The following is a 20,449-nucleotide window of genomic DNA, read 5'->3' on the forward strand; positions in this document are numbered from 1 at the left end:
TTTCATGACTTAACAAAACACAGGAAGTGGTACAGCTAGACATTGTTTGATTCATTCTGACCCATTTAGGAATTTGTTTCTTAATTGATATATGTGTAACTTTCCTCATATTCAAAAATATCTTACAAATAATAACCCACGGGCATATATTTATTCCTATGTTTAAAATCAAGAGACAGGGTTAAGAAATTTTAAAATTCCCTTCTTTTTTTTTTTTTTTGAGATAAGAGTCTCGCTCTGTGGCCCAGGCTGGAGGGCAGTGGCACAATCTTGGCTCACTGCAACCTCTGCCTTCTGGGTTCACGCCATTCTCCTCCCTTAGCCTCCCAAGTAGCTGAGACTACAGGTGCCCACCACCATGCCCAGCTAATTTTTTGTATTTTTAGTAGAGATGGGGTTTCACCATGTTAGCCACGATGGTCTCGATCTCCTGACCTCGTGATCCGCCCGCCTCAGCCTCCCAAAGTGCTGGGATTACAGGCGTGAGCCACGTGCCCAGCCCAAAATTCTGTTCTTAAATATATAACAAGAGTTTTTCCAGAGGATGCCTAGTAATCTACCATTCATTAAACAATGACACTGGGAGATCCCTATTTATTAATACATGAGAGCAGAGGAATTTCAATTTGGGACTTGAGGCCAACGACAGTGGCTCATAGCTGTAATCTCTGCACCGAAGTGGGCGGATCACATGAGGCCAGGACTTTGAGACCGAATTAGGAGACCGAAGTGGGCGGATCACATGAGGCCAGGACTTTGAGACCAGCCTGGCCAACATGGCAAAATCCCATCTCTACTAAAACTACAAAAACACTAGCCAGGCGTGGTAACTCATGCTTGTAATCCCAGCTACTTGGGAGGCTGAGGCATGAGAATCGCTTGCACATGGGAGGCAGAGTACGTTGTAGTGAGCCAAGATTGTGCCACTGCACTCCGGCCTGGGTGACAGAGCAAGACCATCTCTCAAAAATAAATAAACAAACAAATAAACAAACAAATAAATAAACAAACAAACTGAGGATTTGAGGCACAATTGCTTTTGTTCTTAACTGAAGCAAAACTTTAAATTCAGGACTGTCTTAATGACCTGGAGTTCCATAATAGCTATTAATAACTCAAGAGGTATGCTTTAGTTTCTATGTATGATCTTCACAAACACTGCTACCTGTGGAAGATATGGACTGATGTATGACAGTGACCGTGGTGGTCTTGCTGCCTTTATTTTTTTAGATGGGGTCTTGCTATATTGCCCAGACGGCCGTGCAGTGGGGCAATCATGCCTCACTGTACCCTCTGAACTCCTAAGCTCAAATGTTCCTTCTGCCTCAGCCTCCCAAAGTGCTGGAATTACAGATGTGAACCATCATGCCTGGCTCTTTGCTGCCTACTTTAGCAAGTATGTACTGTATATACTGTAAACACTAGATTATGAATACTATTTAATATCTGAGTTATGAAAATATAAAAACAGGTTTTAGTAATTTAAATAGCTAATGGTCTCTTAGATCTCACCACTTAGGTAGCTGTCAGAACTCTAAAAGTCAACAGTCATTTCAGTTGCGTTAGCTACTTAAAATCTGGAACCTAAGACATATCTTTAAGAATGGAAACAAACTATGGAAGGGAGATAGGTTCGTGACAGACTTTCAAACATAAAGCTTACAGTAGGCAGTTTAACCAGAAATACCATGATGATTAACACTTATCAGAGAGGTAGGTAGAAAGAACTGACTTCTAATTTTTTATGACATTAAAAGGTATTTTATCTAGTTCTCATATTTTTAATGGTTTATTTGGAATTGTTCAGCAGTCCTCTCTCTACCCTTTCTTTGTAAGCATTCCAAAGTTAGGATGTTTTTGAAGAATCTCTTACCTTTGTCTGCTTGTCTGACATATTAATATGTCAGTATCAACTTAATCATTCAAATACATTTCTCTTAATTTGGGGTTTTCTCAGGTGTTTTCTTTTAATTAGAAATCTTGTAGACTATTACTTACAGTGTTGTAAAGTTTATCAAACTCTGCATATCTCCTGAAGACAAACCATTCACTCCTTCCCACTGAAACCAGAACTTTATAAACCTGTGGAAATAAAAAAAATAACAATGTAACAAAATTTAATTGCAAAAAACCCATTAGCTACTTAAATACATTAAACCTGTTTTCATATATATATATTTTTTGAAACAGTCTGTCTCTTTCAATAAGGCTATTTTCATATTCTGAAACTGATACTAACATTAACATTTTTATATGATTCTCCAAGATACATAAACATACCAATTAAAGCACTTATTGAATCTTGTCAAATGGTATTCTTGGCTGGGCTCAGTGGGTCATGCCTGTAATCTCAGCACTTTGTGAGGCTGAGGTGGGAGGATCACTTGAGCGTAGGAGCTGGAGACCAGCCTGGGCAACAGGGAGACCCCGTCTTTACAAAAAACTTAAAAATTAGCCAGGCATGGTGTACACGCCTGTAGTCCCAGCTACGCAGGAGGCTGAGCTCTAGGACTGCTTGAGCCCAGGTAAGTCGAGGCTGTAGTGAGCTGAGATCACACCACTGCACTCCAGCCTGAGTGTCAAAAGCGAGATCATGACTTGAGGGAAAAAAAAAAAGGTGATTTCTTGTGATGGGAAGAATATGAGGTCAGGAAAAAAAACAGGAGATATTTTATTTTTCAAATGTTACAAAATATTTCTGTAATTTTCAGGGAATAACATAGTCAACACCCACGTGCTCATTATTTGGATCTACTGAATTTCTAACATTTTGCCATTCTTGCTTCAGATTTTTTTGCCAAAGAATAAAATACTATAGATTCAATTGTTGCCACTTTCCTCTCTTCTTCCCTAGCAGTAATTAATACCTTGAACTTACAAAGTATTTTCAAAAGTGATACTTGCTTCATAAAAAACCTTCAATTATTAGTTCTCTTCATCTTTCACATAGCAGTTTTAGGTCACCTTTCACATAGTAGTTTTCAAACTATTAATAAGAATTTATTCTCAGATTTCCTAGTATTATCTTCCATATTCAGTATTTTCAAGTATACATAACCTCATATAATCATAATCCAACAACCCTATGAAGTAAGCAGAACAAATATTATAACCCCCCACTATACATGAGACACCCTACATGAGCTGCAGGATGGTAATCTGGCTCTCTTGGTCTTAACCGAAAAGGAATCTGGTTGTCTTAGAGGAAGCTATTGTGTGTAAGATGTTAGAATTAATTTGATACCCCCCCGCCACCATGGACAGTATGCAGAAGTAGAGGGCAAAAAACTTAGCCAAGGTTCCAGTAACGTTGAGTAAGACTAGACAAGAGATTTATCTCACATGGCACTCAGGATCAGACAAGCCTAGAAGCAGAACTGCTGTAAGAGAATAAAACACTTAAGTTTATATGATTGTGAGTTTCTTGAATTATTTGTGCTGACTTGGTGAGAAGAATGGACCTTAGAAAGTTCAGGTGGCCTCCCCTGGCTACCCAAATACAGCCAAGACCAGGAGCAAGTCTAGGTTCCAAGCTGGAGCAGCTCTGCGGCAAATATATTTACAGAAGGCAAGATAAAGCCTTGTGAAATTATGAATTAACAGTATGATTTATAAACAAGTGCTTATTAAATATGTACTAATAAAATAGTAGACAAAAACAAAAACTAATCAAATCCTTAAAAATACTTCCATTGGTAAAAAGCAAAACAAGATTAGATTCCCTGTGAAATCTATCAGAATTTCACAGGAAACAGTACAATACTTAATACAATATGAAATTATCTTATTTGCATATTTCCTTATTGTCTGTCTTGCCCCAGTTAATGAAAGTTCCTTGAGAGCTAGGGCTAATGTCACTCTTGTTCCACTGTATCCACAGTGCCTAGAATATGACATAGAAGCTCACAATTTCTCAAGTGGATAAATGAAAATATAATTTAGACTTGGCTTAAGTCAAGACACCTACAATGCAACACATTTCCCTGTTAGAAGCTTCATGGCATAGAACTATATAAACTACCTATGCAAACTAGAGTATAAAAATATTATCAAGGCTGGGCGTGGTGGCTCATTTCTGTAATCCCAAAACATCGGGAGGCTGAGGCAGTAGAACCACTTGAGCCCAGGAGTTCAAGACCAACCTATTCAACATAGCAAGACCTGTCTCTATTAAATTTAAATTCAGGCTGGGCGCGGTGGCTCACGCCTGTAATTCCAGCACTTTTGGAGGCCAAGGCAGGTGGATCACTCAAGAGATAGAGACCTTGCCAACATGGTGAAACCCCGTCCCTACTAAAAAAAAAAAAGGAATATATATATATATATATATATACACACACACACACACACACACATAATTAGCTGGGCATGGTGGCATGCACCTGTAGTCCCAGCTACTCGGGAGGCTGAGGCAGGAGAATCGCTTGAACCCAGGAAGTGGAGGTTGCAGTGAGCCTAGATTGCGCCACTGCACTCCAGCCTGGTAATAGAGTGAGATTCCGTCTCAAAAAAAATAATTAATTAATTAATTAATTAAAAAAATAAAAATATTATCGATAACACAGGTACCTAGGCTGAACAGAGCATCTGTGTTGGGTGGGATGGGGTCTATCTGCACTGAGAGAACCCAGTTTCTTGAGGATTGAGGACTACACTGTAGTAATCAGCAAATAACAGACGAACAATTCAACAAATACTTATTTGAATTCCTACTATCTTTGTTCTAGGGGCTGGTGAAACGATAATGAAGAAGTCCTTGCTTCAAAGAACCTTGCATTCTACTCAAAGGCGGCACATATAAACAAACACGAAATGTGGCAGGAGGGAAAGCAAGACAGAGTGAGAGGGGTAGCGTGGGGTGTGAAGGTGCTGTTTTTTATAGGGTGGTCAGAATATGCCTCTCTAATAAGGCAATATTTGAGAATCTGAGGTAGTAAATGAATAAGGTGATTTAGTTAGGGCCTTTGAGAACTCAGTGCACAGCGTAAAAACAGCTGAGTAAGAGAAATGTTACAGGTCTCCTCAACCATCCTACAGAAGACATGGAAATACCTCCAGCCTGGAAAATCAAAGGACACATGAGATAATCTGCTGACATTTGCTATGTGTGAACTTCCATCAAACTTGGCAGGAGGTATCCTCTCGAGGAAAGAATGACCCAAAGGCAAAAATAAGGAGGGGGAAGGAAGGAAGAAAAACTTTCACACACTCTACCATTTTATTCTAGGTATATCAACCTTTGTTTACCTTCAATGTGATACTGCTAAAAATTTTGCTTATACAAATGTGCAACAAATGCCTACTGTTTAAGATATTCCTGCAATCTAGAGGCTCAGAAGGGGTATATGGTCGGAAACACATTGCAATTTATCTGCTCTGGGATGTGGTGCCAAGTGTGGCAGGTGTGTCTGTTAAGGAAGAGAGGACAGAGGGACTGCTTTCCCTGCTCCTTGTCTGAGACCTTGAGAGAAAACCATCATTTTCTAGCACCCAGCCCCACCTAGTTAAGAAGGCAGAGAGATTTAGTTTAACTCCTCAGCTTTCCTCAACTGCCCTATGACAGGGACTCTGAGTTGAAAGTCACCTATCATGGGACTCAACTGGCAGTGACCAGGTAACCCCCTTTTTAGAGGCTGGGTTGGACCACTGAGCCAGGAGCAGGTAAAGGACATGTCAGAGCCTCAGGGGGCTCTACAGCTATCAAGGGCCAAGGTACTGAGTCAGTGGAGAGTTGCCGCAAGACCCTGGGGTCAAGTCAACAAAGAGATCACAAGCTAGTTCATCAACTGAAGGTGCCAGCAATGGATGCCAGCAAAATGCCCAGGTTATCAGGTCAGTCATAGCTGGCTATCTGCCAGACCAGCCACTTTACAGCTCAAAAAACAAAGATCTAGAGGGACGACAAGAACTCAAGAGGCTTCACCAGGCTACCATGAGGTCATTCACCAACTCAACAATATTGTGAAAGGGGACACCTCTCCTCCCATAAACCATGATGCCAACCTGAGGAGGATGTGTGTTCAAGTAAGAGAAAGAAAGTAGAAGAGAGGCTAAGCATTTTATCCTGAGACCTGATTAAATTATTAGATCAGACTAAGTATTAAACAGAATTGGGCTAAATGAATTTCTTCATATTACTCATACAACATAGAAAAGATCTAGTTGGAAGTAACCAAAGTGTGGTTTTCAGACTTCCTGCATCAGGATGAACTGGTCAAGCGTGCTGAACAATTCAGATTACAGTCCTGTATAGTACATAGTTATTTACTCATTTTGCAAATAAGGCAACTGAAACAGACAGGTGAAGTAATTAATACATCCCAGATTTGAACCCAGGCCATCTGACTCCAGAGTTCCAACTCTGTAGGTGAGGAGAGAGTGGGGAGTTACGAGGAAGAGCAGATCAGTAATATACATGATAAATGGCTTTTTTTTTTTCAGGGGGAGGAGGGCACAAGACCTCTGTATGTACTAATAGGACTACTGGAACTACATACAATATTGTATGTTTCAGCACACTAATTAGAAAAGTGACTATTCTCCAATAATAAAAACTGATACACAGATTGAGCAAATGTTCATTGCGCTTACTCTTTATAAAGCCCTGTAGTAGATACTACAGTGATAAATGATAAAATTAGAAATGGCTTAGCCTTTAAGGTAAAAAAAAAATTACTGAATTAAATATTTTAAAACTGAGAGATACTATAAACATTTCAGGACAGTAGTTAATATGAAATCGATGTCTTCAGGAGTCCATTAATTCCTGACAGTGCACGCAAAATTGTGTGTGCGTAGATCCATGTGTATGCACATGCACATTTTCTGTTAAGAAGATTAGTTAGTAGCTGGGCATGGTGGCGGGCGCCTGTAGTCCCAGCTACTCAGGAGGCTGAGGCAGGAGAATGGCGTGAACCGGGAGGCGGAGCTTGCAGTGAGCCAAGATCGAGCCACTGCACTCCAGCCTGGGTGACAGTGTCAGACTCTGTCTCAAAAAAAAAACAAAAAAACCCAAGATGATTAGTTAGATACGGTCAGGCGTGGTGGCTCACGCTTGTAATCCCAGCACTTTGGGACGCCAAGGTGGGCGGATCATGAGGTCAAGAGATCAAGACCATCCTGACCAATATGGTAAAACCCCATCTCTACTAAAAATACAAAAATTGGCTGGGCGTGGTGGCACGTGCCTGTAGTCCCAGCTACTCGGGAGGCTGAGGCAGGAGAATCGCTTGAACCCAGGAGGCAAAGGTTGAACCCAGGAGGCAGTGAGCAGAGGTTGTACCACTGCACTCCAGCCTGGTGACAGAATGAGACTCTGTCTCAAAAAAAAAAAAAAAAAAAAAAAGGATTAGTTAGATAGTTTCATACAATTCTCCAAGAGGATAAGTAAAGAGACTAAAAAAGGAAAATGTATTCCATTACGGTAGCCACAGAAGACTTTGTGGAGAACAGATTATGTGAAAGTAAAATCCAGGTATGTGGGAGATGGGGAAGGGGGTGTTCTAGGTTGGAGAAGAAAAGCAGAAATGAAAATATTCTCTATATTCAATTTTTTTCCACATGCTTTATGTTAAGTACTTACAGTAAACCTCTTCTTTTTCTCTCTGTGTTCATCTGAGCTGGGAATGCTTACACTTGGGCAGCTTTCCTTGTAGTCCATGGTATGATCTCTTTGCATTTAATCCCTCAAGAGCACACCAAAAAATGCGTCCGAAGAAACAGTCAGCAGAGGACAAACTCAATTAACTAATCCAAAACATAACACCTCTTGAAGTAATGTTCAAATTCCATCATGCAACCTTAACCAACAGAAAAAAAAAAAAAGAAGTGATTAACAAAAACAATTTTAACATACTATGACGGTTATTCCTTAAGCATGGGACTAATTTTACATTTATTCTGGCAGGAATTTACTTTTGCTCATCAGTCTCAGCCCAGGTTAGAGATTTAGTTTCTACTGTGTTCCTACTACAACCCACAAATATCTGCAGTCCATCTACCTTCCTTACTATTAGGAAATTCCAGTAACTTACACACCTCAGTTCATGTAGACTAAGCACTAACTCTCACCTAGAAAAGATCTAGTTGGAGGTAACCAAAGTGTGGTTTTCAGACTTCCTGAATCAGGATGAACTGGTCAAGTGTGCTGAACAATTCAGATTACAATCCTGTATAGTACATAACTATTTACTCATTTTACAAATAAGGCAGCTGAAACACAGAGAGGTGAAATAATTCATACATCCCGGATTTGAATCCAGGCCATCTGACTCCAGAGTTCCAACTCTTAACCACTGTACTATGCTTCATTGTAACTGTGGATTATTCTTTTGTACTGAACCTCTGGTCAGAGACACTACAGTAGATCTTCCTACAAAATAAATGCAGTATGTTAATATCATCCCACTCATGAATAAAGGGCTAGAGATGTCACACTGATGTCACCTTTGCTACACACAGCAGCCCATACTCTGACACCACATGACACCAAATAATACCTTTCTTTTAGAGACAGGGTGTTGCTATGTTGCCCAGGTTAGAATGCAGTAGCTATTCACAGGTACAATCATGCTGCACTGCAGCCTCAAACTCCTAGGCTCAAGTGATGTTCCTGCTTGAGCCTCCCAAGTAGCTGCGACTATAGGCACAGACCATCACGCCTGGCTCAAACAATACTTTTTTTTGTTTTTTTCTTAAGATACGGGGTCTCATTACATTGCCCAGGCTGGTCTTGAACTCCTGGGCTCAAGCATTCCTCCCAACTTAACCTCCCAAAGTGCTAGGATTACAGGCATGAGCCACCACACTCAGACTAAATAATACTTTTTAAACTGTCAGTATGCTTGGATAATTTCCCTGGATGGTCAGTTTCAGGAAGTCGCTGTAACAGATCTGGTCACTATAAATAAATTATATTCAGGTAATGACTTAAAATATATATCAGCAGGCATTGAATATTCAGGTATAATGAGTTTTAACTGATTATAAGAATGCTTCCTTTGAGATGATTCAAAGCTTCCCTTGTTGGATTTGCTGCTGGAAATGCAGTCAGAAAGATTTCTTTTTTGAGACGGAGTTTTGCTCTCGTCACCCAGGCTAGAGAGCAATGGCGCGATCTTGGCTCACTGTAACCTCCGCCTCCCGGGTTCAAGCGATTCTCCTGCCTCAGCCTCCCAAGTAGCTGGGATTACGGGTACGTGCCACCTCATCCAACTAATTTTGCATTTTTAGTAGAGACGGCGTTTCTCCATGTTGGTCAGGCTGGTCTCAAACTCCTGACCTCAGGTGATCCGTCTGCCTCGGCCTCCCAAAGTGCTGGGATTACAGGCGTGAACCACTGCGCCCAGCAGTCAGAAATATTTCTGTGTAGCTGAATTAGTTGTTAGAATATACAGACTAGTAATTGGTCCCGCCTCAACAAAGAGTACAGCATCTGTCTGTAAATTATAGCATTCTAAAGCCCCATAATAGTAGCTGCTTTGCCCCACTAAGACCAGGGAAGCACCTGACCAGAGCCTGGCCTGCCTATCACAGCGATCTACTGCCTAAGCATGAGAGCAGGTGGAACCTATTGTACTTCTTTTATTATTATTATTATTTTTTGAGACGGAGTCTCGCTCTGTCGCCCAGACTGGAGTGCAGTGGCGCGATCTCCACTCACTGCAAGCTCCGCCTTCCCGGGTTCCCGCCATTCTCCTGCCTCAGCCTCCCGAGTAGCTGGGACTACAGGCGCCCGCCACCGCGCCCGGCTAATTTTTGTATTTTTAGTAGAGACGGGGTTTCACCGTGTTAGTCAGGATGGTCTCGATCTCCTGACCTCGTGATCCGCCCGTGTCGGCCTCCCAAAGTGCTGGGATTACAGGCGTGAGCCACCGTGCCCGGCCGGAACCTATTGTACTTCTAAGGCAGACTGGCCCTGTCCTGGAACCTTAGAAGCCACATTAACCCATGCTTCTCCTCCTGCAGCAGAGACACTGAGAAGGTGAAGGTTATGAGCTACACTTTCCACACCTCTCCCTTGAGAATGTGGGGCTCAGGATGGCAGGTACTGCTGTTACTTTATATGAGTGCCCTGCTGTGCTATAGCCCAAAGAAGCAGAATTCCTCAGGTCCTCCTTTTGGAAGGGACAGTAAGGTATCACATTAAGTGGCATCAGGAATAAAGGAGAAGGAAAGAGATGGTAGGCAGGACAACTTGTTTCCTGCAAGGTACCCAGGGGACATCTAAGAGAACAGGCACAGCTGGCACTTAAGTGTAGAAGTCTACACTCAAGAAGCACACTCAAACCTGAGCCAAAGGTTCCAGTTTGGCAATTGCACTTGACAGTCTCTATCTGCCCTTCCAGACCCAAATGCCACTCTTTCTCCACCCAGTCACATGTCCAGAAGTCTGAGCTCTACGGACTGCACACTATTTTGCCTTTGCCCTCTGGCTGGATGCAGCCATGAGAGTCACTAACAAATTACAGGGTAAGAGAAGCATGGCGCTAAGATATTTGTTCCCCTGGTCCCTTTCTGACATCAGTGGTTTACCCACCTAAGCCCACAGTTCCTAGCAGGCAGCCCCTCTTCCACAGCTACAGCTGAAGGGCCTGGGAATAATAACAGCTTCCTGACTTTGCTAGTAAAGAGGTGCTTCAACAAGCCATGATGGTTCCTCTAATCCTGCCCACAACATCTTAGTTAACAGTCCCTTTGTTAAACTCCCTTCAACTACATTTGAGTGTGTCATATGACTGATGCAGTTAACTGGTACCAAGAAGACCGCAGGAAACACAGCCTCAAAAATGGAATGTGTACTTGACAAGTGTCCTGAAAATCTTCCTGTGGGGGGAGGGGATGGCACACAGTGACATCATGATCACTCAAACTACTACCTGTGCATGGTGTCACAGGATGGAGTGCAGGTGGAGAGTGCTCAAAGTCCAAGTAGCAGCTAAAAACACTGACTTCAGAGACTGCGATGTGGGCTGGGGCTGCTTCTGGCTGTCCTTGAGAATGTGCCTAAAGCAAATGACAAAGTCAAAGCTGTGAATTCCCAAAGAGATGGGTAGAAAATCCGTGGCTGTTTTATTAGAGTCCTTCATCTCTTATAGTTGCCGAGCTGAGAAGATCAAGCCCAGGGTTTGATGGCTAGGGTTGCAGAGTCAATTCAATATACAATCCTGCAAAGTCTAATGTGTTAACATACGGCACTGGCTGGAAAGGAGAATTACTTGAATCATAGATGCAGGCATTTGGGTAGGCATAGATGAGGCTAAGAATGCTGAACCCCAAATTCAGCTGAACTGCCTTGCTGAAAGCAGCTGTCTGTATCTCTCAGAGAATACCCTGCATCCAAACGCCTCCTTCTCAATAAAACTCTTTTCAAGTTGTTTCACAAGGGATGCTAATTCTCTTCACTATCTACTCCCACCATCTTTCATTGTCTCGTAACCCAAAAGACCCCAGAAAGAAGTTCCAAGTCTATTCTGGGAGAAAACTGCCTTTATAACAAAATATTTTAGGATCTCAACAATTTATTTACCAGTGGGAGTGTGGAGAGCACATACAGGAATATATTCAAAGGATCTTAGATCAAGGAAGACTAATAAGATTATTGTGACCTTTTTTTTCTTTTTTTTTTTGAGATGGGGTCTCATTCTGTCGCCTAGGCTGCAGTGCAGGGCGCAATCTTGGGTCACTGTAACCTCCACCTCCAGGGTTCAAGCAATCCTCTCACCTCAGCCTCTCAAGTAGCTGGGACTACAGGCATGTACCACCATGCCTGGCTAATTTTTGTATTTTTGGTAGAGATGGGGTTTCGTCATGTTGGCCAGGCTGGTCTCAAACTCCAGAGCTCAAGCAAACTGCCCATATCGGCCTCCCAAAGTGCTGGGATTGTAGGCATGAGCCACCACACCCAGCGTATTGTGACCCTTTAAACGGCCACAGGCATATACTGTTGATCTTTCTCCAGGCCTTTCCTGAGAAGGACCTGTAGCAATTCCCCAGGATGATTGTCCACTACAGAAATGGGAATATATAATCCTCCCAAGCGTTAGTAGATACTAGCTCTGAAATAACACTAATCTCCTAGAGACCCAGAACATGGTCTACAAGTCAGAGTGGGACTTCCAGAGGTAAGGTCAGAGAGTAAGTCTGTCTCCCAGTGGGTCCAGTGGGACGACAGGCCCATCCTGTGCTTATTTCCCTAGTAACAGAATTGTAGTGGAAACTGATATACTTAGTAACTGGCCAAATTCCCATATTGGTTCCCTGTCCCATGTCATAAAAGCTATAATGAGAGAAAAGGCCATGAAGAAGCCTCTGGAACTGTCTCCCCTTTTCCTACTAAGAAAGTAATCAAAAAGTATACCACATCCATGGGAAAAGCTCAGAAATCAGTACCACTATCAAAAACTAAAAGGATGCAGGGCTGTTAAAACTTCTTATATCCCCATTTAACTTGGCCATTTACCTAGATCAAAGCTGGAAAGAACTGGGAACATAACAATGGATTACCATAAATTTAATCAGATGGTGACACCAATTTCAAACGGGATTCTGAGATTCTAAATGTAGTGTTTCTGTTTTTGTTTTCTGAAGAAAATTAGTATAACCCCAGACATCTGGTATGCCTACTGACCTGGCAAATGCTTTCTTTTCTATCACCATCAGTAAGGACAATGAGATGCAAATTGCATGAAGTGGCAGAAAGGCAGTGTATCTTCATTGTCTCACCTGAGGGCTATGTCTGAATCGCCATAATATAGTCTGGAGAGTCCTTGATCATCTTGACAGCCCACAGATCACCATACTGGTCCATCACATGGATGCCATTTTCTTAACTGGACCTGGTGAACAAAAACTAGCAAGCACTTTGGACACCTGCGTAAGACACATACACAATCCAGAGGATGGAAAAAAACTCATGAAAGTTCAGGGACTCACCACACTAGGATTTCCCTGGTCTGAGCCAGGATATCCCGTCTCAAGTGAGAGAAATTACTACACCTTGCACCACTTGCACTGAGAGAGGTAAAACAAATAGTGAGTTTCAATACTTGGATATGCTGTTCTGACCCATTTACTGGGTAACCTATGAGCCTGCCAGTTTTTATTGAAGCCCATTCCAAGAGAAGGTTCTAGAGCAATGAAAGCTGCTCTAACCCTTGAGCCTATGCCTCAGCATACCCAGTAGTACTGGAAATGACATGGCAAACAGGAATGAACTAGGGACCCCTCTCTCTGACAAGCACCAAGGAAAGAGTAAGAGTTTCAGACCCCTTAGGGTTTGCCAGCAACCACTGTCTGTGGTTCCTGGCTTGTTACTAGGCCCAGGAAGAGATGCAATGACCGCCTATGGAAAATGAAGAGACTGTGTCAAAAGAACAGCCCATCGTGAACAGAGTATTATCGGGTTCACTGAATCATAAAACTAGACATGTACAGCACTAATCCACTTGGTACGGTAAAAGCAAGACTAGGCTTAAGCAAGTCTGGATGGCACAAGTAAACTGCAGGGATCGGCAGCCCGGACTCCCCTACTGTTTGTTCCTCCTTCCTTGTAAGTTTTCTAGACCCACATTTAAGGCCCCATGGGGAGGATCCTCAGGCCAGTTAGCAGGGCAGGAAAAAGGCATGCTTGTTTATGGATGGACATGCAGTGTGCTGACACCAGCCAGAAGTGAGAAAAGGCAGCCCCACTCAGGGATGGCCTGAAAGAGAGTGGTGAAGGGAAATCTTCCCAGTGGGCAGAACTCTGAGCAGCACACGTGGTGGTTTACCTGTCAGGAGGAGTGCCAAAGGGACGTATCTATGATGATCTTGGGCAGTGGCTAATGGATGGCCTGCTGGTCAGTGACTAGGAAAGAACAAGATTGGGAAATTATATATTTTTTAAAGGGAGGTGTGCAGAAGTACGTATATGAACCTTTCACTACAGCATAGAATGTGAGCGTATTTGTGTCTCACATCAATGCCCACTACAGACAGGCTCTCAATAATCATGTGGTCAAGATGACTTGTCTTATGGATGTCAGTCAGCCTCTTTCCCAATCGTCCCATTGCTTGCTCAATGGACCGATGACAAAGTGGCCAAAGCAGTAGGTGTGGAGGCTATATAGGGACAATATGGCCTTCCCCTCACCAAGATGGATTCAGTGCTGCCAGTGCTAAGTGCCCGACCACAACACAAAAGACCAACACTAAGGCCCACTATCCCACCATCCCACACGGGGTATTAGAGAGCCCTTAGGGAAAAATCTGTCTTCACAGAAGCAAGACTGACTTCATATGGGTTGCTTTAAGGATTTGAGATAGCGTAAAAGACCTAGCACTGTAAAAGTAACCAATAAATCAGATCTAAAGTATAACAATTTGTTTTGAATTCATTTTTATTCCTTCATTCAACGAACACTTATTGAGTGCTCATCATGCACTAGGCAATAAAAAAGACAAAATGAAGTCCGTGTGCGGTGGCTCACACCTGCAATCCCAGCACTTTGGGAGGCTGAGGAGGGTGGATCATGAGGTCAGGAGTTCAAGACCAGCCTGGCCAACATGGTGAAACTCCATCTCTACTAAAAATACAAAAATTAGCTGGGCATGGTGGTACGTGCCTGCAATCCCAGCTACTCGGGAGGCTGAAGGAGGAGAATTGCTTGAACTGGGACACAGGAGGCAGAGGTTGCAGTGAGCCAAGATCGTGCTACTGCACTACAGCCTGGGTTACAGAGTGAAACTCTGTCTCAAAAAAACAAAACAAAAAAAAGACAAAGAGAAAATCCTACTCTCACAGAACTTACCTAACGGGGAAGACAGGGAAGACTGACAAGCAACATACAAATTTGTAAGTATGATGTTATGTGTATGCATGGTATACTGAGAGGGTACAGAGAAGGGACATAGCCGCAAACCGTACAGCTTAGCTAAAAATAAAGCCAGGCAGGTATGGAAGCAGAGGTTTGAAAGAGATTCCACCCATTTGCCTCAATCATATTTGGAAAAAGAAGTCAAAATTATATGTTAGGAATAAAGATGTGGCTCTGAAGAAAAACATAAAGAGGTTAAATCACTTGCCCAAGTTAATATGCGACTAACAGGCAATAGAGCTAGAATTCAAATGCAAATCTGTCCAACTCCAAAATCTATATGTGCATGTTTGCTGTACCACATCAACTCTTCTTAAATAAGATTTTGCTTTCCTTCAAGCTAAATTGAACTGGCAGCCTAATACTTACTGATTAGTGGCTAAACTTATTACAAGCCAGACTGTGCTTTACATGTGTGAATCTGTTTGCTCCTCACAACAGCCCTAACTAGAAGAAATTGAGGAGAAACTGAAGCATGAAAGGATGAAGGACCCTGCCCCAGAGGCAGAGGCAGGATTTGAACCCAGGTGGTCTGACTTCAGGGCTTCTATCCATCATACTACCCTGCCTCCACAACATGTACATGCTTTACAGAGTCCTCTGGGGACCAATGAAGAAAGTTCACAAATTTATTTTAAGTGATTAAAAGTAAAATGAAAAAGCAAGCCTGCTATTACTATACATGTAGTACCTATTTATGCTATAAAACTGAAGCAATTAAAATTCCGCAAAATCATCTTCTGGCCAGGCAGCTAAATAAAACAGAGTAAGAAGGGGATTGACATAAAAACCCACAACTAAGAAAGAACAGAACAAAAAGCTATGTCATTTATGTGGGATTAAAACTGGGACTTTTTTGGGAGATTCATATACATGCAAGGCTTTTCAAAAGAGGAACAGGAAAAGGATCTGCCTTCACTCTGCTAGACAGTCAGAAGATAATTTTGTAGTCTGGTGCTCAGGGGCAGCTGGCTTGCCAGGGGTAGGTAACAGCTCTTCCAAAGAGGCTTAAGATGATGGCAAAACTTTTCAAGGCCAGCCAATTCTTAGGTGAATCTGCAAGGGTAATATAACAGCTAGTAAAGATTAGACAATGGTTCTCATCTGGGGCCAATTTTGCCTGGAGGATATTTGGCAATGTCCGGAGACATTTTTGATTGTCACAACTTGCCAGGGTGGGGGTGGGAGTGGGGGTGGGCGGTGGTCGTCAGGGATGATGTTAAGCATCTACAATATGCACAGTACTGCCCTACAACAAAAAATGATTTGACCCAAAACGTCAACAGGGCTGAAGGTTGAGAAATAAATATTTACTGAGCACTAATGCCAGGGCTGGTTTAAGCGCTCACATCTAACACATCAATGAGTCCTCATAGCAACCTCTGAGGTAAATATCATTATCCTCATTTTACAGATGAAGAAGAAACCTAAGCACAAAGAATACTTCCACACAGTCACGCGGCTGTGGGTGAAAGCACTCTCACGTGAGCCCAGCTCACATACCATAACCCTCAACTTACTATGCTGTTACATGCATCCTTTTCTAAATCATCTTTGGAGATACAGAGTTGAAGAGAAGAGAGCACCAGGGATCCACTAGGCAACTGCGTTACGGAAAGAAAGTCATGCACAGGAAAAGCAGATTTCTGATTCTGCCACCAGGAGGGGTCAAAGTCTGGACAGCACTTTGTCAGGAGCCCGGCTTAGCTTTCTTAAAAAACGTCACATGTAAACATCTAACTGAGAGCTTGGTCCACAGCAGGCTCTGAGTGTTGGCCCCATCACAATGACAACCAAGGGCTAATTATGAAATAGGAAGGACACAGGAAAAGACACTATCAAGGATACAGTTTTTTTAAAAGGAGGGGGAAAATTCATCTTTTTTAAAAAAGCATCCATAGACTTAAAATTTTTTTGTTTGGGGTCTGTAAAAAAATACCAATATGGGTGAAACTCTATGATAAAAAATTGCCCAAATTCTTGTTATGTTAAAATGTTACTGATTCAAATATTGCTTACAATAGGTGACCATTAAAACTTTTCTTTAAAAGGATGTTTTCCTTCATCATTGTGTCCATCTTTTTGTCTATTATATGCTAATTACCGTCCTTGGGTCTTGCCTATCTTTGTTTCAGGGCAGTGAAAAAAAATTTTTTTATAAAAAAAGTCAAAAGACTCTTCTGCTTTCACCTGTAAAAAATAGAGAGAATTTCTGAACCATATTTCCTTAACCCATCATAAAGATTGTTTGATATTGACTAGAGGACCCTACTCAGATTAGAAGGTAGATACACTCCTAAGTATCATTTCCCATTCTTACCCAATACAGCATGGAGGGTGAGTTGGTGATTCACACCAAGGCATAAAGGGAAGTAAGAACAAACATGTCCCAAAAGGAAGGAATTTGGCCTGTGAAGAGCTACAAGTTTTCCTCAGCGGGGGAACAGGGTACCGGGTGTTTAGAAACGATGGCACCTAAAGGAGGGCACTAACAAGGCTGGTCAAGGAAGATACAAAAGAAAAGCCATGCACATAAATTGCAAAAGTAGGCCGGGTGATGGCTGATGCCTGTAATCCCAGCACTTTGGGAGGCTAATAAAGCAGGAAGATCCCTTGAGCCTAGGAGTTCGATATCAGCCTGGGAAATATAGTGAGATCCTGTCTCCACAAAAAAAATTTAAAAATTAGCCGGGCATGGTGGCATGTACCTGTAGTCCTGGCTACTTGAGAGTCTGAGACCAGAGGATCACTTGAGCCCAAGAGGCAGAAGTGGAGAGTGCAGTTAGCCTCGAGACTGCACCACTACACTCCAGCCTAGGCAACAGAGCAACACTGTGTCTCAAAAACAAACAAACAAACAACAACAACAACAAAACTATAAAATTCCTAAACACACACACACACACACACACACACACACACTAGCCTAGCATGATGGTATGCACCTGTAATCCCAGCCACTCAGGAGGCTGAGGTGGGAGAATCGCTTGAGCCCAGGAGGTGAAGGTTGCAGTGAGTCAAGATCGCATCACTGCACTCCAGGCCGGGTGCCAGAGTAAGACCCTATCTTAAAAAACAAAAATAGGCCAGGCATCGTGGCTCACACCTGTAATCCCAGCACTCTGGGAGGCCGAGGCGGGTGGATCTTAAGGTCAGGAGGTCGAGACCATCCTGGCTAACACGGTGAAACCCCGTCTCTACTAAAAATACAAAAAAATTAGCTGGACATGGTGGGGGGTGCCTGTAGTCCCAGCTACTCCAGAGGCTGAGGCAGGAGAATGGCGTGAACCCGGGAGGCAGAGCCTGCAGTCCAGCCTTGACAGAGCGAGACTCCTTCTCAAAAAAAAAAAAAAAAAAAAAAAGAAAACATTTGCAAAAGATTCAGCCAATAAAGGACTGTTATCTAAAATATACAAAGAACTCTTTAAAAAACAAGAAAACAATCTGATTAAAATATGGACAAAATACCTTAACAGACATCTCACCAAAGAAGATATACAGATGGCAAATGCAAATAAGCATATTCCACATCATGTCACCAGGAAATGCAAATTAAAATGAGATACCATTACATACTTTTCAGAAATGGTCAGAATCCAGACCACTGACAACACCACATGCTGGTGAGGATAGGGAACAGCAGGAACTCTCATTCACTGTTGGTAGGAATCAAAAATGGTACAGCCACTCTGGCAGTTTGGCCGTTTCTTACAAAACTAAACATATTCTTACTATACAATCCAGAAGTTGCACTCCTTGATATTTACCCAAAGAAGCTAAACACTACCTGCACACAAAAACCTGTAAATGGATGTCTCTAGCAACTTTATTCATAATTGCCAAAACTTGGAAGCAACCAAGATGCCCTACTATAGGTGAATAGATTAATACACTGTAGTACATCCAGACAATGAAATATTTTTCAGTGCTAAAAAGAAATAAGCTATCCAGCCATACGAAGACATGGAGAAATCTTAAATGTGTATCATTATGTGAAAGACGCCAATCTGAAAAGGCTGCATACTGCATGATTCCAATTATACGATATTCTAGAAAAGGCAAAACTATGAAAACAGTAAAAAGATCAACAGCTGCCAGGGGCTGGGACACAGGGTGAAACGATGACTAGACAGAGGATTTTTAAGGCAGTGAAAATACTCTGTGACACTGTAATGATGGACACATGTCATTATACATTTGTCCAAACCCACAGAATGTACAACACCAAGAGTGAACCCTAATGGAATCTATGGACTTTGGGTTATTACGATGTGTTAACGTAGGTTCACCGATTATAACATATGTACCACTCTGGTGGGGGATATTGACAACTGGGGGTGCTGTACATGTGTGGCGACACAGATATATGGGGAACTCTGTACTTTCCTAATTTAGCTATGAAAAAAAAGTAAAAAAAAAAAAAAAACCATACACAAACCCTGGGCGTGGCAAGGGGAACTGACCCAGTAAATAAAAAAAGGAATTGGGATGGGACTATTTCTGAGAAGGGAATAGACCCTATGAATAGGTTTCATTTTAAATTACATTAAAAGCACCTTCCCAGCAAATTCTAACCCCAAACTAACTACTTACTTTACTGAAAGTCTACTGTAAGAGTATATATAGTCTGTGTATGTTTATTTCTGCCTCTCAGGACACTAGCTCCAAACACATCCCAAATGTTTCAACAGAAACAAAGGACATCTTTGTCACATCTGTAAATTAAATTCACTGCAGAACAGATTTTTTAAAAAGTCAACAGGCTCTACCAATGAAAGATACATAGTAACCTTCTCCCCTCCCCTCCCCTCACACATCACATGATGAATCAGTTACAACTTTTCCTGTTTTCCTTTCTTACTGATACATCCTTCCTCTAATTCCCACTCCACCCCCATCTTTGATTTTTCCAACATTCTGTAATCACAAAGCAGTCCCAGTTTTTCCTAGGTTTACTACATCTCTATTTAAGCACCTTTTATTTATCCGATTCTTGATAAAAGTGATATATGAATTAAAAATAAAGTACATGCAAAATAGCCAATGTTGGCACTAAAACAGTATTGAAGAAGAGTGTTGTGCACCAACAACTTGAGAAGAGTGTCCAAGAAGCTCAACTAAAGTCACATGAGCCAGCTCCATTTTATTACAAACATTTAGAAAAGGGCCTGGGTGAGGAAGTGGAAGTAACCACTGACAGCCCTTTGTTTTCTCCATATAGGATAAAACTGTTAAAATAAACCAGGCATGGTGTCTCATGCTTCTAATCCCAATTATTCAGGAGGCTGAGGCCGGATGATAGCTTGAGCCCAGGAGTTTCAGGCTGCAGTGAGCTATGATTGCAGCAATGCACTCCCATCCTGAGTGACAGAGCTAGATCCCGTCTCTTCAAGAAACCAAACAAAACAAAATACTGCTAGGATAGGAGGAAGGTCCTAAATTTACTCCAGCCATGCCATGTCCCTCTACTTGGTCCAGAACTGACTAGTAGAGATGGTAGCTGTGGCAGCAAGGCTGTCCTATCGTTCTCAGCCTCCCAAGGTCACTATCTTGGGTTCTCAACCACCAGAATGCCTGCTCTATTCCAAAACTCC

General features: G+C 42.2%; 1 protein-coding gene across 13 annotated transcripts in view; it reads right to left on the minus strand.

Annotated features, from left to right (window-relative positions):
* The window catches only part of SGK3 (serum/glucocorticoid regulated kinase family member 3), a 148,958-nt gene that overhangs the window by 63,525 nt on the left and 64,984 nt on the right, over positions 1 to 20,449 (minus strand). For 4 of the 13 annotated variants that reach the window (XM_050802029.1, XM_050802039.1, XM_050802040.1 and 1 more), the window contains exons 2-3: positions 7,583 to 7,799; positions 1,999 to 2,082 (exon numbers count right to left, since the gene is read on the minus strand). In XM_050802029.1, coding sequence (XP_050657986.1) covers positions 1,999 to 2,082; positions 7,583 to 7,678 — 180 coding nt within the window. In that variant the 5' untranslated portion in view covers positions 7,679 to 7,799. Of the gene's footprint in view, positions 1 to 1,998; positions 2,083 to 7,582; positions 7,800 to 10,877; positions 11,005 to 12,723; positions 13,847 to 20,449 lie in introns of those variants that run through there. The other 9 variants (XM_050802032.1, XM_050802031.1, XM_050802033.1 and 6 more) reach the window with 6 other exon arrangements.

Source organism: Macaca thibetana, chromosome 8 (assembly GCF_024542745.1).
Source record: "Macaca thibetana thibetana isolate TM-01 chromosome 8, ASM2454274v1, whole genome shotgun sequence".
Taxonomy (NCBI): Eukaryota; Metazoa; Chordata; class Mammalia; order Primates; family Cercopithecidae; genus Macaca; species Macaca thibetana.